Here is a 16,960-nt window from a genome sequence, read left to right as displayed (position 1 = left end):
GGAACAGATGCGCTTAGTTCTGAGATACTGTCCCACTGGAATGGCCCGAATAGTAGACGGTATGTGAGCTGATGTTGCATGAAGTAATCCATTCACTGATGTTTTCTTACGAAAAACATCAGTCAGCACTAGGCCATCCTGTCGGACAGTAATCCCAATGTCCAAAAAATCAATATGGGTCGGATCCCATATATAGGTAAGTCTAATGTTTTGGTCGTTTAAATTCAGAGAGGAGATAAAATCATGAAGCTCAGTCTCGGGACCCGGCCAAATGATAAAGATATCATCTATATATCTATACCAGCACTGCGCATGGGTAGCGGCACACGCGCCATCCCCGAAAACCCCTCTCTCCCAATACCCGAGAAAGAGGTTAGCGTAGGACGGCGCGCACGCCGCGCCCATCGCAGTGGCGCGATTCATCTTATTCATTTAACAATCTACCCCGTTCATTGTTATATAAATTTGTGATTGAGGATTAATGTCTCTGTTCATGTAGCTGAAAAGTAGGGCCCTGGAGTCGGTTACTGGTGGGCCCTTGGCCCCGCAGTCCGACAATGTCCACAAGATCTCAGGAGATAACCTCGCTATCTAGCCGTGACAACTTGGTCCTTGTACTAGTCACGTAGGTTCTTGCACTTTCCCCCCGGCAGGCGCCATTCTCACCAGGTAACGCTGTCATGCCTGGCACCTGACAGTGGTGTTGATGTTATGGCTGATCTCAGCATCTCCCCAGGTTGGAACATTATTTTCCTCCCTTATCTCCTGTCCGCCTCTTACTTGCGTATTACTAAATAAAAAGACTTTCTGATCTTCTGCCCCGAACTATAAGGCAAAGTCTGCACAGCCTTGAGTATATTGAACTTACACACAGAGCAGCGTCCGGCCGCGTTGTCCTGCGAGGGAGGGCGCTGCGTCCACCTTCTTGGCAGTGGAAGATTATTGACTCCGGGAATGATTGCGATAAGAGCACATTAGAGTGAAGTGTGATTGGTCGCTGCCGACCCAACAGCTGCACTTTTATTGCTTCTTGTTCAGGAGAGGACAGTGATTGAGAGAACGTCTTCATCAGTCAGTCTAAGAGGCCTCTCCAGAGAAGAAGACAGACCCAGAGCCACCAGGTGACGGCAGCTCGGCCATCGCAGTAAGTGAACGAAGAAAACTCTGTAGAAACTCTTAAGGAATCATATATGTATTATTTTCAGCTTTGTAGATTTTTTTTTGTCACTTTTTATACTTTTTCATACACTTTTTATATACTTTTGTACTTTTTTTTTTTTTTACACTTTTTATACTTTTGTACTTTTTTATACTTTTGTGCTTTTTTACACTTTTTTATACACTTTTTATACTTTTGTACGTTTTATACTTTTGCACTTTTTTTATACTTTTGTGCTTTTTACACTTTTTTATACACTTTCTATACTTTTTTTATACACTTTTTATACTTTTACACACTTTTTTCCTTTTTTTATACTTTTGTACGTTTAATACTTTTGCACTTTTTATACTTTTTTATACACTTTTACACATTTTTTTTGCTTTTTATACACTTTTTTTTTATACTTTTTCATTTATTTTTTTTTGGATCATTTTGTCACTTAAAATTCACTCTGAGAACTGAGAAAAGTGGGCACGAGTGCACCCCGCCACTGGGAATTTTGCCCCTTAGCATCCTTGTTGAATACTTATTTAAAGGGGGTGTCCAATGAAAAAAAGAGAGTGATAACTTGTAGATCTGTGGGGGTCTGACCGCTGGGACTCCCACCAATCAGCAAAATGGTGAACTTTATCAGTTTTAGAATGCTGACGAGCGGCGCATTCTATTTTTTCCCGTAGACCCCATAGGGAATACGCACTTGCACACTGTCATTCCAGTCTAACAGAAAAAAAGGGCTCTGTTCTGCCAATCAGTGCGGGTCCCAGTGGTCAGACCTCCACCCTCATCTGGTCCCAGTGGTCACCAGACAACCCCTTTAAGACTAGATCTAACCATTGGCATGTACGATGTTGTGTCATAATTCCGCAATTTTACCAAAAGTCGCCCCGTAGCTCCATCTTTGCCAAAATTATGAACTCCATTCCCTGCCTAAACATTCAGAAATGACTTTGCTTTCTTCAAAATTCCACCCACATTTCTATAATAAAACATCGGAAGCTGAGATATGAGGGGCTGTTTGACAGAATTTTAAGGTTTAAATCATACAAATTACATTAAAAAAAGCCTTTTTTTGCCTTTTAACCCATAATAATATTACACCTGGGCAAGGTAATCCCCGGTGCCAGCAGCTGTCCAATGTGAAGACCCACAATAATATTACACCTGGGAAAGGTAATCCCCGGTGCCAGCAGCTGTCCAATGTGAAGACCCACAATAATATTACACCTGGGAAAGGTAATCCCCGGTGCGGTGCCAGCAGCTGTCCAGTGTGAAGACCCACAATAATATTACACCTGGGAAAGGTAATCCCCGGTGCCAGCAGCTGTCCAATGTGAAGACCCACAATAATATTACACCTGGGAAAGGTAATCCCCGGTGCCAGCAGCTGTCCAATATGAAGACCCTAACAAACAGCTCCCCATATTTCAGCTTCCCAAACTAGTACGTGTAAAATCACCATTCAGTGATAACTATTGGTACGTATCTGACCCCTTTGGACATTTTTTAAGTCTGAAAGTGTCGTGAATTTATTATTTTTCCTCTTTTTTAGCAGTTTTGATCATTTTTCTTTCCATCCATATGGGATCTTAGCAATGCTCATATTTCATCCCACATATGCAGCATAATGTGACATTTACTGAACGCTGTGCTCCAGTATTTTACCTAATGCACCTACACAATAAAAATATACTTTAAAATTAGCATTTTTCTCATCTTGGTTCTAACTGGAAACCGTCAGCGAGCTGCTGTTGCTATACAACGCATATTTTTATTTCTATGTGTCTTTGCATTGCATTTTGCTATCACTTTACGCATACCTTTAAATGCCCCCATGTCCCTGACATACCCTTCAATATATCCGTGCCCCCCCCCCCAGCCTTGATCATCATATTAAAGCTCATACATGTGGGAGATAATAAGATCTACTAACAACCTACTTGCTGATGGTTTCCAGGAAAACGCGATTATTTTACAAGCTACACAGAATGCAAATAAATTATATATCATTGGGGGTCCTTGTCCATATGATCAACTTCATTTTGGGGGGTCTACTTGAACAAAATGGTGAACGCCTTTAAGAAGTTCTGGCTCATGGTGATATGTATTGTAATAACTTCTAAAAGCGCTTATGTCTCTGATCATATATGACCGCCCCATAGATTATACCCCGGAGATTATCTCTGAAGCGTTCGTCCGTCATTATGTTTATGGAGAAGATTGCGGCGATTAAGAAAAAATAGAGACCAGTATTACTGTAATATAGATAATTGCTCTCTGCCTATATTTAAGGGGGGATGGGTAGCGCTCGCTGGGGTTATAGATAGGACACATAAGGAAAAAAAAAATTGTTTTTCAAAGATAGGGGGCGATGTTGAGAAAACTAGGCCTCCAATAATGATGCTCATGTTTCAGACCCGTCCATTGGTTCCTTTGGAAATTATTTTGCTCCGTAGTCGAACTTCTAGAAAAAGGGAGATAACGGGAAATCCAAAGGTCAGAAATCATGCAGCGTCCTTGAAACCTGGATTGTACCTTTTTAATTGCGTATTTAAGAGGCAAGGGAGGATCCATGCCCATAAAACCCTATAAAGAAAAGTATTGACTTGCTGGTCTCTATTGTAATACCTCATTTCTCCAGTGGGGGAGCTGCAGGGAAATTGAGTACTAGCTGTCGGGCTCTTTCAGAGATTACATCTAACTGCTGGGGGGGGTCTCAGTAACGGGTCTTTTTGTGGTAAGCTTAATGTTGGTGTACCCTCTTATAAATAAAAGGAATTGTCCAAAAAGTCACCTTAAAGAGGTTATTCACTTCTTCATAGATGGATATGTTACTGGATAGTGCTGGTAAAAGCAAGCACTTTTGCAATTTACTGCTTATTAAAATTTTCAACCCTTCTTAAGATATCAACACTTTTATTTTGTTTAGATCTCGTTGTCTTGGAGACCGACCACTGCTGCTTTCTAGAAAAATTGTTAATATCTTAAGAACGGTTGAAAATTTTAACAAGCAGTAAATTGCAAAAGTGCTTGTATTTACAAACACTATCCAATAAAATATTCATTTGTGAAGATGAGAATAACCCTTTAAGGACCTAGCAGTTAATAAAGAACTGAACTGTGGGACTGTGGAACTGAGACTGTGCTGAGGCAGCGTGTAGGAAAGGGGGTCACCTTGGTAAACCTCGTCTGCACTCTATACAAACAATACCCGAAAGGAAACTGTTTGTATTCGGAAAGTTTATGATATCTTATCGTTTTTTTGGCTCTGTATTCTTTCCGGTTACATTTTGAAGATGCAATCCAGTTACTACACCTTGCAGTCATGCCCCATAGTGCTGTGTTCACACAGGACAGTCTGTCCGCAGTGTTATCTACAATCTGTTACTGTATATTTAAGCACAAAACCACATGGAATATCAATAAAATTACATTCCGTGTATACAGCTCTCATGCAGAACTATGTGTCTCCATGGTGACAGACTGCAAACACTTTGTAGTCGGATTCTGCAGCCGGGTGTTAACATCTGACTCCTTTTCTTCTGTGACTTAGTGAGGGAGTGTGGTAAACGCCTTAATTCAGCACCAGGGTTTGCTTGCAAAGGACACATTGCTCAGCATTGGAGCTGTATACACAAAACGGTAGATTTATTTATTTATTTTTTTATTTGCGAAGTCGCTTCATTTTTGTTTTATTTTGGATGCATCAGAGTAATGAAAAAAAAAAAAATAACACATGAAAGCTCTTTGTAAAGTATTTCAGTTGAGCCTGTGGACCAGCCACGGTTATAGTTAGCAGCTACTGGGAGGAAGATGGAACTTGGGCATAGATACATGTTGGTTCTTAGATTTGGGGATTGAGGGAACATAGAAGCCTTAAAGGGGTTGTCCCATAAACAACATATATCCCCTTATCCATATTTATAGATGATAACTATATGATTGCTGAGGGTTTGAAAGCTGGGACCCTCTCTGATAACAAGAAAGAGGGTCCCAAAGTCGTCTGTGTGAATGGAGCAGTAGTGAGCATGTGCGACCACTGCTCCATTCACTGTGTACAGGAGCGGTGGTCGCACATGCTCAGTATGGATCCCCTTCTCCATTGTATGAACCCCTAGCGCAGACCATGTAGTGCCAGCACAGAGCGCCCATCAGTGTTCTCTCCTTGCTCCTAGATTCAGCCATGATGGACACAGAACTCGGCAACATGAACTTCAAAGAAATGCAAGAAGTCGTCCCCGAAAAGGAGCCGAAACCCCACTGGTTTGAGGTGTACGTGCAGCCGTGTCTGGCGGAGCTGCTGGGCACCTCGCTCTTCGTGTTTGTCGGGTGTCTCTCCGTCATTGAGAATTCACCAGATACGGGAAGCCTCCAGCCTGCGCTGGCGCATGGACTCGCCCTCGGACTGACCATCGCTGTCCTTGGTGGCATCAGGTAAGCGGCCCACGGGAGGCGCCGTGGCCCACATGGCTGCCCCCTTATCATTGATTATTGAGGGTTATGTGCTCAGAGATATGGGACGATGTGGCTATAAGATGTCACCGACCATAGGGACAAGCGAGACGCAGACTGTGCCCACGATCAGTGCTGCCCAACCTGGGCGACAACCTGGAGACCGAATCAGTGCAAGGGTCAGGTATTGTCAAAACTATGGCACTGACACTCGGGGGACAAGACATTGATACTAGGGGTACAGGATAATGACACTGACACTCGGGGGACAAGACACTGACACTCGGGGTACAGGATAATGACACTGACACTCGGGGGACAAGACATTGACACTTGGGGTACAGGATAATGACACTCGGGGGACAAGACATTGACACTTGGGGTACAGGATAATGACACTCGGGGGACAAGACATTGACACTCGGGGTACAGGATAATGACACTGACACTTGGGGGACAAGACACTGACACTCGGGGGACAAGACATTGACACTCGGGGTACAGGATAATGACACTCGGGGGACAAGACGTTGACACTCGGGGTACAGGATAATGACACTGACACTCGGGGTACAGGATAATGACACTGATACTTGGGGTACAGGATAATGACACTGACACTCGGGGGACAAGACACTGACACTCAGGGTACAGGATAATGACACTGACACTCGGGGGACAAGACACTGACACTCGGGGGACAAGACACTGACACTCGGGGTACAGGATAATGACACTGACACTCGGGGGACAAGACACTAACACTTGGGGTACAGGATAATGACACTGACACTCGGGGTACAGGATAATTACACTGACACTCGGGGTACAGGATAATTACACTGACACTCGGGGGACAAGACACTAACACTCGGGGTACAGGATAATGACACTGACACTCGGGGTACAGGATAATGACACTGACACTCGGGGGACAAGACACTGACATTCAGGGTACAGGATAATGACACTGACACTCGGGGTACAGGATAATGACACTGACACTTGTGGGACAAGACACTGATACTCGGGGTACGGGATAATGATGCTGACACTCGGGGTGCAGGATAATGACACTGACACTCGGTGTACAGGATAATGACACTGACACTTGGGGTACAGGATAATGACACTGACACTCGGGGTACAGGATAATGACACTGACACTCGGGGTACAGGATAATGACACCGACACTTGGGGAACAAGATAATGACACTGACACTCGGCGTACAGAATAATGACACTGACATTCAGGGAACAAGATAATGACACTGACACTGGGGTACAGGATAATGACACTGACATTCAGGGTACAGGATAATGACACTGACACTCGGGGGACAAGACACTGACACTTAGCATACAGGATAATGACACTCGGGGTACAGGATAATGACACTTGGGGTACAGGATAATGACACTTGGGGTACAGGATAATGACCCTGACACTCGGGGTACAGGATAATGACACTGACACTTAGGGTACAGGATAATGACACTGATACTCGGGGTACAGGATAATGGCACTGACACTTGGGGTACAGGATAATGACACTGATACCCTGGGTACAGGATAATGGCACTGACACTTGGGGTACAGGATAATGACACTGATACCCGGGGTACAGGATAATGGCACTGACACTCAGGGTACAGGATAATGACACTGATACTCGGGGTACAGGATAATGGCACTGACACTTGGGGTACAGGATAATGACACTGATACCCTGGGTACAGGATAATGGCACTGACACTTGGGGTACAGGATAATGACACTGATACCCGGGGTACAGGATAATGGCACTGACACTCGGGGTACAGGATAATGACACTGATACTTGGGGTACAGGATAATGGCACTGACACTTGGGGTACAGGATAATGGCACTGACACTTGGGGTACAGGATAATGACACTGACACTTGGGGTATCAGACCAGCAGTGATCAGTGGATGCTCCACCACACTGTGCAGACCGCCGGTGGGTATAGCTGGGTTTGCCTCCGTGGATGGTAATCTCTGTCTTTATCTTCTATAACCATTAACTGGTATTTAGGAACAGTAGAATAAACTGTTATGGCTGATCCTTCCCTGCGAGATAAGAAGTCACAATAATGTCCCCTCCTCTATAGTCGCTGATTACTTTGTACCTGCAGCTCATATACTCAGGTTATCCTAGAACAGACCAACGGGTACAGAGGTTATATGGAGTCTGCACGTTAGCAGCACAGCATAGGGGACATATATATTCATGTTGGCAATAAATAAGAGACTCAATTTCTGAATTATCTGACAACATTTACTCTTAATTTTGAAAAATAATACATAAAATAAAGTGACAGTCTCTTTAAGAATTCCGTTTCCTGTGTTTGTCCACATGGTGGCGATGTTGTGCACAGTAATAATATCACTATCCGGTAGACTGGAGCTATTATTGCCTTCTCTCCAAACTATGTTATCACAAAGTACAAGAACCTGGCCAAACCTACAAGTGTTACTGATAACATTGCCCACTGCGAGATTTAACCCACTCGGGCACCTTTTTGGGTGTGTTTGTGAATTCTCCCTGCAGCTTGTTAATGGAGGCCCCTACAGGTGGAGGCCCTTGGGCAACTGCCCCATGACAACATTATTTAACGCTTTCTTTTCCTAAATTGACCTTTTTTTTCTTTCAGCGGTGGACACTTTAACCCCGCAGTGTCCCTGGGCGCCTTTATAATCGGAGGACTCAATATTATCCTGGTAGTGCCATATTGGATTTGCCAACTCTGCGGAGGGATGGTTGGAGCGGCGCTCGCCAAGGTATAACTTAGGGCGATAAACTAGCAGAATATAAAGGGATACGTTTATCTGGTCTTCTACTCTAGTCCTTGCCAAAGCTGCATTAAAAAAAAACGAGCTTTTGCTTAAGGATGCAGCAGCTGGTGTCTCCTTTTTGCCTGTGGCTCTCCTGGGAGTTGTAGTGCCATGTCTATGTCTCCTACCTCTCCTACAATGCACCATGCATTGTAGGAGAGGTAGTAGACATAGAATGCAAAAAAAAAAATCCAGTTTTTGAATGCAGCTTGAACTGTGAATTGAGCACAAAAGAGGTAGAAACTCCAAGTATTGCGCGGTCTCTCCAGTTTTCTCACTCGTCTTCTTTCTTCCCAGGCCTTGACGTTGGATTACAGATTCCAAGATGCTCGGGGGGCTTCATTCGATCTTGTGAAGGATGATAGCCATGTTCCACGTGCCCTCGGAGCTGAAATTATAATGACGCTCTTCTTGGTGCTCGCTGTCTGCATGGGAGCCATCAATAAGAAGACCAGCACTCTCCTAGCCCCTTTTTGTATAGGCTTCACTGTGACGGCAGACATCTTGGCTGGGTAAGGAAAATAATGTCTAAAACTGCCTATAAGACAAAGAAAACCATTCTGCTCTTCTCTCCTTCTTCCTCGTCATCGTTCCTCATTCTCAGCTTCAGGACTTCTCTCGTGCTGCACCTGTTTTCTGGAATTTGCTACCTCAATCCATAGGTCACATCTCCCCATAGGGATATATTATAGCGGATGTTTTTTTACACACTGTCTATCGGTGATAGTTTCTGGTTGACCATTGTTCACATTTTGTGTCTCACAGAGGGAGCATTTCCGGCGCCTGCATGAACCCCGCCAGAGCCTTTGGTCCAGCTGTGGTGGCCAATTACTGGGCATACCACTGGATATACTGGGTCGGACCCATGATTGGTGGTCTGCTAGTGGGGGGAATTATAAGGTAAATATACGCTTTGACAAATATTTAGCTTTTTTCTCCTTTATCGATCCCATACTTCCCACTGTCATAATTCTGAAATTGGCACATTATAATGCCGCAATACTGTAAATTCCACTGCTCTATAGTGCTGGAAGATCAAATAGTTGTAGGGCAGAACCTAAAGCAGGGATACAGGACACACATAACAGTAAAATGTACTGACCAAAAAAAATACCGCCATAGAGTGCTGAAAACGGTTAACAATTTGGTGCCTGAATAATACCGAAATACAGTGCTGAAAAAGGATAGCAATGCGGTGCCAGAATAATACCGCCATACAGTGCTGAAAACAGATAACAATACGGTGCTGGAATAATACCGCCATACAGTGCTGAAAATGGATAACAATGCGGTGCCGTAATAATACCGCCATACAGTGATGAAAACGGATAACAATACAGTGCCGGAATAATGCCACCATAGAGTGCCAAATCAAACCACGTACAACTCCCAAATAAACCATGTACAATGCCTGAATAATTGGTCTTCATGTGACCACCACATCACTTGTAATTAGAAAGCACCCAAATAATACAACCATATGGTGCATAAATAATTTCATCATGCAGTACCCAAGTGATACCTCCATGTAATGTCCAAATAATATCAGCATTTAGTGGCCACACATTTATGTCAAAAGCATGGGCACTGTGGACTGCATGGATTAAAACTCTGATTCCATAATACCGCCATTTAGTGACCAAACAGTAGCGCTATATAGTGGCCAAATAATATTATCATAGAGTGGCCAAACAATAATGTCTTTACAATGGGCACTGTAGGCTGCTTTGGACTACTCAGCTTCTAGAAAGGACTGCATTAGTAGGACACCCGCCATATAGTGACCAAATAGTACCGCCATTCAATGGCCAAATTATATTACCATACAGTGGCCAAGCAATAATGTCTAAATAATGGACATGCATAGATGACAAATGGGCATGGTGGGCTGCATAGGTGACTATTCTAGTCCCAGAAAGGACTCCATTAGTAGAACACCGCCATGTAGTAACCAAATAGTACCATCACATAATGACCAAATAATATTGCCAAACAGTGGCTAAACAATAATGCCTAATTTATGGGCACTGCAAATGGCATGGGTGACCTCTGGGTATTGTCGGCTGTATGGGGTTACCCAACTTCCGGAAAACTGCAGTAGTTGGTCACAGCCATATAATGACTTAAAAATACCGCCATATTATAAATATATATTATCACCATACAGAGGCCAAACAATAATGTATAAATAATGGGCACTGTAGACTGAATTGATGACCTAGCGTTTGAGTGATACTATTTAATTTAACTAACATCGTACAGTGACCAAACAATACTGCCATACACTAACCAAATAATACTGTCATATAGTGACCAAATAATACTGCCATACAGTGACCAAATAATACTGCCATGCAATGACCAAATAAGACTGTCATACAGTGACCAAATAATACTATCATATAGTTACCAAATACTGCCATACAGTGACCAAATAATACTGTCATACAATGACCGAATAATACTGTCATACAGTGACCAAATAATACTGTCGTACAGTGACCAAATAATACTGCCATACAGTGACCAAATAATACTGTCATACAATGACCGAATAATACTGTCATACAATGACCGAATAATACTGCCATACAGTGACCAAATAATACTGTCGTACAGTGACCAAATAAAACTGTCATACAATGACCAAATAATACTGTCATACAATGACCAAATAATACTGCCATACAGTGACCAAATAATACTGTCATACAATGACCAAATAATACTGTCATATAGTGACCAAATAATACTGCCATACAGTGACCAAATAATACTGCCATGCAATAACCAAATAAGACTGTCATACAGTGAGTAAATAATACTGTCCTATAGTGACCAAATAATACTGCCATACACTAACCAAATAATACTGTCATATAGTGACCAAATAATACTGCCATACAGTGACCAAATAATACTGCCATACAATGACCAAATAATACTGCCATACAGTGACCAAATAATACTGTCATACGATGACCAAATAATACTGCCATACAGTGACCAAATAATACTGCCATGCAGTGACCAAATAATACTGTCATACAATGACCGAATAATACTGCCATACAATGACTAAATAATACTCATACAGTGACCAAATAATATTGCCATGCAATGACCAAATAATACTGTCGTACAATGACCGAATAATACTGCCATACAGTGACCAAATAATACTGTCATAGTGACCAAATAATACTGCCATACAGTGACCAAATAATACTGTCATACAATGACCAAATAATACTGCCATACAGTGACCAAATAATACTATCATATAGCTACCAAATAATACTGTCATACGGTGACCAAATAATATTGCCATGCAATGACCAAATAAGACTGTCATACAGTGACCAAATAATACTATCATATAGTTACCAAATACTGCCATACAGTGACTAAATAATACTGTCATACAGTGACTGAATTATACTGCCATACAGTGACCAAATAATATTGTCATACAATGACCAAATAATACTGTCATACAGTGGCCAAATAATACTGTCATACAATGACCAAATAATACTGTCATACAATGACCAAGTAATACTGCCATACAGTGACCAAATAATACTGTCATACAGTGGCCAAATAATACTGTCATACAATGACCAAATAATACTGTCATACAATGACCAAGTAATACTGCCATACAGTGACCAAATAATACTGTCATACAGTGACCGAATAATATTGCCATACAGTGACCGAATAATACTGTCATACAGTGACCAAATAATACTGTCATACAATGACCAAATAATACTGTCATACAATGACCGAATAATACTGTCATACAGTGACCAAATAATACTGTCATACAGTGACCAAATAACACTGCCATACAGTGACCAAATAATACTGTTGTACCGTGACCAAATAATACTGTCATACAATGACCGAATAATACTGTCATACAGTGACCAAATAATACTGCCATACAGTGACCAAATAATACTGCCATACAGTGACCAAATAATACTGTCATACAATGACCAAATAATACTGTCATACAATGACCAAATAAAATCTGTCATACAATGACCAAATCATACTACCATACAGTGACCAAATAATACTGCCATGCAATGACCAAATAAAACTGTCATACAGTGACCAAATAATACTGTCATACAATGACCGAATAATACTGCCATACAGTGACCAAATAATACTGTCGTACAGTGACCAAATAATACTGTCGTACAGTGACCAAATAATACTGTCATACAATGACCGAATAATACTGTCATACAGTGACCAAATAATACTGCCATAGAATGACCAAATAATACTGTCATACAGTGACCAAATAATACTGTCATACAGTGACCGAATAATACTGCCATACAGTGACCAAATAATACTGTCGTACAGTGACCAAATAATACTGTCATACAATGACCAAATAATACTGCCATACAGTGACCAAATAATACTGTCATACAATGACCAAATAATACTGTCATACAGTGACCAAATAATACTGCCATAGAATGACCAAATAATACTGTCATACAGTGACCAAATAATACTGCCATACAATGACCAAATAATACTGCCATGCAATGACCAAATAAAACTGTCATACAGTGACCAAATAATACTGTAATACAATGACCAAATAATACTGCCATACAGTGACCAAATAATATTGTCGTACAGTGACCAAATAATACTGTCATACAGTGACCAAATAAAATCTGTCATGCAATGACCAAATCATACTACCATACAGTGACCAAATAATACTGCCATGCAATGACCAAATAAAACTGTCATACAGTGACCAAATAATACTGTCATACAATGACCGAATAATACTGCCATACAGTGACCAAATAATACTGTCGTACAGTGACCAAATAATACTGTCGTACAGTGACCAAATAATACTGTCATACAATGACCAAATAATACTGCCATACAGTGACCAAATAATACTGTCATACAATGACCAAATAATACTATCATACAGTGACCAAATAATACTGCCATACAATGACCAAATAATACTGTCATACAGTGACCAAATAATACTGCCATACAGTGACCAAATAATACTGCCATGCAATGACCAAATAAAACTGTCATACAGTGACCAAATAATACTGTCATACAATGACCAAATAATACTGCCATACAATGACCAAATAATACTGCCATACAGTGACCAAATAATACTGCTATACAATGACCAAATAATACTGTCATACAGTGACCAAATAATATTGTCGTACAGTGACCAAATAATACTGTCATACAGTGACCAAATAAAATCTGTCATACAATGACCAAATAAGACTGTCATACAGTGACCAAATAATACTGCTATACAATGACCAAATAATACTGTCATACAGTGACCAAATAATATTGTCGTACAGTGACCAAATAATACTGTCATACAGTGACCAAATAAAATCTGTCATACAATGACCAAATAAGACTGTCATACAATGACCAAATAATACTGCCATACAGTGACCAAATAATGCTATCATACAATGACCAAATAAGACTGTCATACAGTGACCAAATAATACTATCATATAGTTACCAAATACTGCCATACAGTGACCAAATAATACTTGCATACAGTGATCAAATAATACTGCCATACAGTGACCAAATAATATTGTCATACAGTGATCAAATAATACTATCATACAGTGACGGAATAATACTGCCATACAGTGACCAAATAATACTGTCATACAATGAACTAATAATACCGCCATATATTGACCAATAAATGCGATAACTTCTTTCATCTTTTCCTAAGGTTACTCCTCGGAGATCCCAAAATCCGCCTCTTTCTGAAATGACGCCGTACGAAGAGTCTCCCCGCTCATCGGGCGCCACCAGCAGATGGCACTGTTTCCACTTTCACTGCTACAGAACTGGAGACCTGGAATCCAAGTCGTGAACTTTCCCAGATGGCTATAAGTACATGGAGGGAGGATCCTACACACCCCCCTCTCCGCCAAACTACACCAAACCAGGAGGCTAACGGTGACACCGAGGAGACGCAGTCACTGCTGACACCACCGGACCACCAGGACCACCACTAGGGGAGGCTCTTACGTACATTGCTCCGAATAACCTCATTTTATGTAAAACGCCTATTTTGGGCTTAGATGATTCTAGGATTGCTATAGCGAATACCCTGGAGGCACAGCACTAGATAGCGGTATACTCGAACAGTAGCGTCACTACTAGCGCCATTTTAACCACTGTGTGGTTCTTTCTTCACGTTTCATTCCGGTTTTTTTAACTCCTTGTCTGCAGGGTCCCGGCATCCGAGGGGTTAAGTTATATCACCAGTATAAGTCCTGTTCAGATTGGGAATTCCCAGGCATAGAGACTGGGATAAGTTACAGGAAGTCTAGCGGCATCCCCTTATCTCGGATCCCTGTCTGGTCGGACATTTGTAAATGTAACCTCTCAGCTGCTGCGGAACTGAATTAATTCTGATGCAATAACCTGGAGCGGTGACAATATACCGAATGGTGAGAAATAAGGGCAGAACTGTTAGATGTCTCCATCCTCGTCAGCTCTTGTGACACTACAACTCCCAGCATGCCCTAACAGCTTTACAGGGTGATACTGAATCCGCAGGATGTGGAACAAAGGGGAGTGGTGTTTTTGAGGGGCTAAGTATATTCAGACCCCCTTATATTAATTTCAGACCCCAGACCAGACCCCTAATAAGATTATCAAAATCCTATAATAATAATATCAGGCCCTTCAATTAGTTTCAGACCCTAGACCAGACCCCTATAAAATCTCTGGATCCCAGACCAGACCTATTTCAATAATATCAGACCCCTATATTAATCTCAGATCCCAAACCAGGCCCCTTGAAAAATTATCATACCCCTTAACGAAAAGCTATATTAATATCAGAACCCAGACCCCTGTATTATCATTGGATCCCAAACCAGCCCCCTTACAATACTATTAAAACCCCTATATTAAAATTAGACCCCTAAAAAATTCAGGCCTCAGATCAGACCCCTTAAATATATTTACACCCCTATATTAATATCAGAAACTAGATTGTTAAATTAATTTCAGACCCCTATTTTAATGTAGGATCCCAGCCCAGACCCCTTATAATAATATCAAATCCAAGATCAGACCCCTATAATAATTTCAGGACCCTTATAAGAATGTTAAACCTTGGAACAAACCCTTGTATTAATATCAGACCCCAATATTAATGTCAAACCCTAGACCAGAACCCTGGATCCCAGACCATTATATTAAGATCAGACACCTAAATTAATTTCAGACCCCAGACCAGACCCCTATATTAATGTCAGACCCCTTATAAAAAATAGCAAACCCCTTAACAAAACTCTATATTAATATCAGAACCCAGATCACAACCCAAAATTAATTTCAGACCCCAACATTAATGTCAAACACTAGACTAGATCCCTGTCTGATGATTGGATCCCAAACCAGCCCCCCTTACAATAATATCAAACACCTCTATTAATATCAGACCCCTAAAAAAATCAGATACTAGATCCTTAAATTAATATTGGACCCCAGGACCATACCCCAATATTAATGTGGGATCCCAGCCCTTATAATAATTTCAGACCCCAAACCAGGCCCTTTATAATAATATTGAAACCCTGGACAAAAACCTTGCATTAATATCAGATCCCTCAATTAATTTCAGACCTCAGACCAGACCCCTTAAATGTATTTTGACTTCCAAAATTAATAAGGCAATAAGATGTTGGGAGTAGTAGTTTCACAACATCTGGATATCCGGTTTGGGACTAATGGGCATCCCTGGTAATCTGTCATATACAAAGCTGCCAGCAGGGGGAGCCCTATAAAAACCATAAAGAATGAGAAGTCTGGTAACACCATAAACTCTATGGCATTGCTCTCTATGTATATACTACTAATTTCACAATTAAATATATTCATTTTTAAGAAAATTTGCTGTTCTGCTTTTTTTTCGTTGTGTCAGAAAACATCACATGATATCTGTCGTAATTTAGGCTCAAGTTCTTGCGTGTTACCCATAAACATTTTTTTTTTGTAATTTACGATTATTCCCTCCTTCCTGTAAAGGAAATCAAAACTGTCTCCTTAGTGATCCTGCTTATTATAAACAGTAGTCCAATTGAAGCAGTGCTGCAGTGTAAAGCATGGGGTTCAGAGCATTAGGGTAAGACTAATGAGAGAGTAAGTGAATTTACAGACTATCTCAAAATCTTAGCTGGCAACGAGCTAGGCCAGTGGCGTAACTAGAGTCCGATGGGCCCCGCTGCAATATTTGGACCTGAGCCCCCCACCTCCATGTTGGTCAGATGTATGGGCCTTTGTAGCATTCTACTTCCTATAAAGAAATACATGTTCAGTCTCCATGTAATGATGTCCCCATCCCGGACCCTTTCTGTAATAATGCCCCCGTCCTGGCGCTCATCCTGTAATAATGCAATTTTGGGC

At 41.3% G+C, this 16,960-nt stretch overlaps 1 protein-coding gene across 1 annotated transcript; it reads left to right on the top strand.

Moving 5' to 3' along the window:
• The first annotated feature begins 850 nt into the window (after positions 1-850).
• Positions 851-16,446, top strand: AQP8 (aquaporin 8). The gene is made up of 6 exons (XM_073648330.1): positions 851-1,144; positions 5,335-5,593; positions 8,290-8,416; positions 8,768-8,982; positions 9,236-9,370; positions 14,268-16,446. The coding sequence occupies exons 2-6, from the start codon at positions 5,343-5,345 to the stop codon at positions 14,308-14,310; spliced, it is 771 nt and encodes a 256-aa protein (XP_073504431.1). The 5' UTR covers positions 851-1,144; positions 5,335-5,342; the 3' UTR covers positions 14,311-16,446.
• The last annotated feature ends 514 nt before the right edge of the window (positions 16,447-16,960 follow it).

This window comes from Phyllobates terribilis, unplaced genomic scaffold, assembly GCF_046119375.1.
Source record: "Phyllobates terribilis strain yellow unplaced genomic scaffold, ASM4611937v1 Scaffold_9__5_contigs__length_417890890, whole genome shotgun sequence".
Classification (NCBI taxonomy): Eukaryota; Metazoa; Chordata; class Amphibia; order Anura; family Dendrobatidae; genus Phyllobates; species Phyllobates terribilis.
Note: the sequence above shows the minus strand (reverse complement) of the source record. Positions and strands in the feature narration are given on the sequence as shown.

Bases quoted from the DNA above. Each gene is read 5' to 3' on its own strand.
- AQP8 (XM_073648330.1), top strand. From the start codon at position 5,343: ATGATGGACACAGAACTCGGCAACATGAACTTCAAAGAAATGCAAGAA. The intron at 8,417-8,767 runs GTATAACTTAGG...CTTTCTTCCCAG, and splicing joins TTGGAGCGGCGCTCGCCAAG to GCCTTGACGTTGGATTACAG. The intron at 8,983-9,235 runs GTAAGGAAAATA...TGTGTCTCACAG, and splicing joins ACGGCAGACATCTTGGCTGG to AGGGAGCATTTCCGGCGCCT.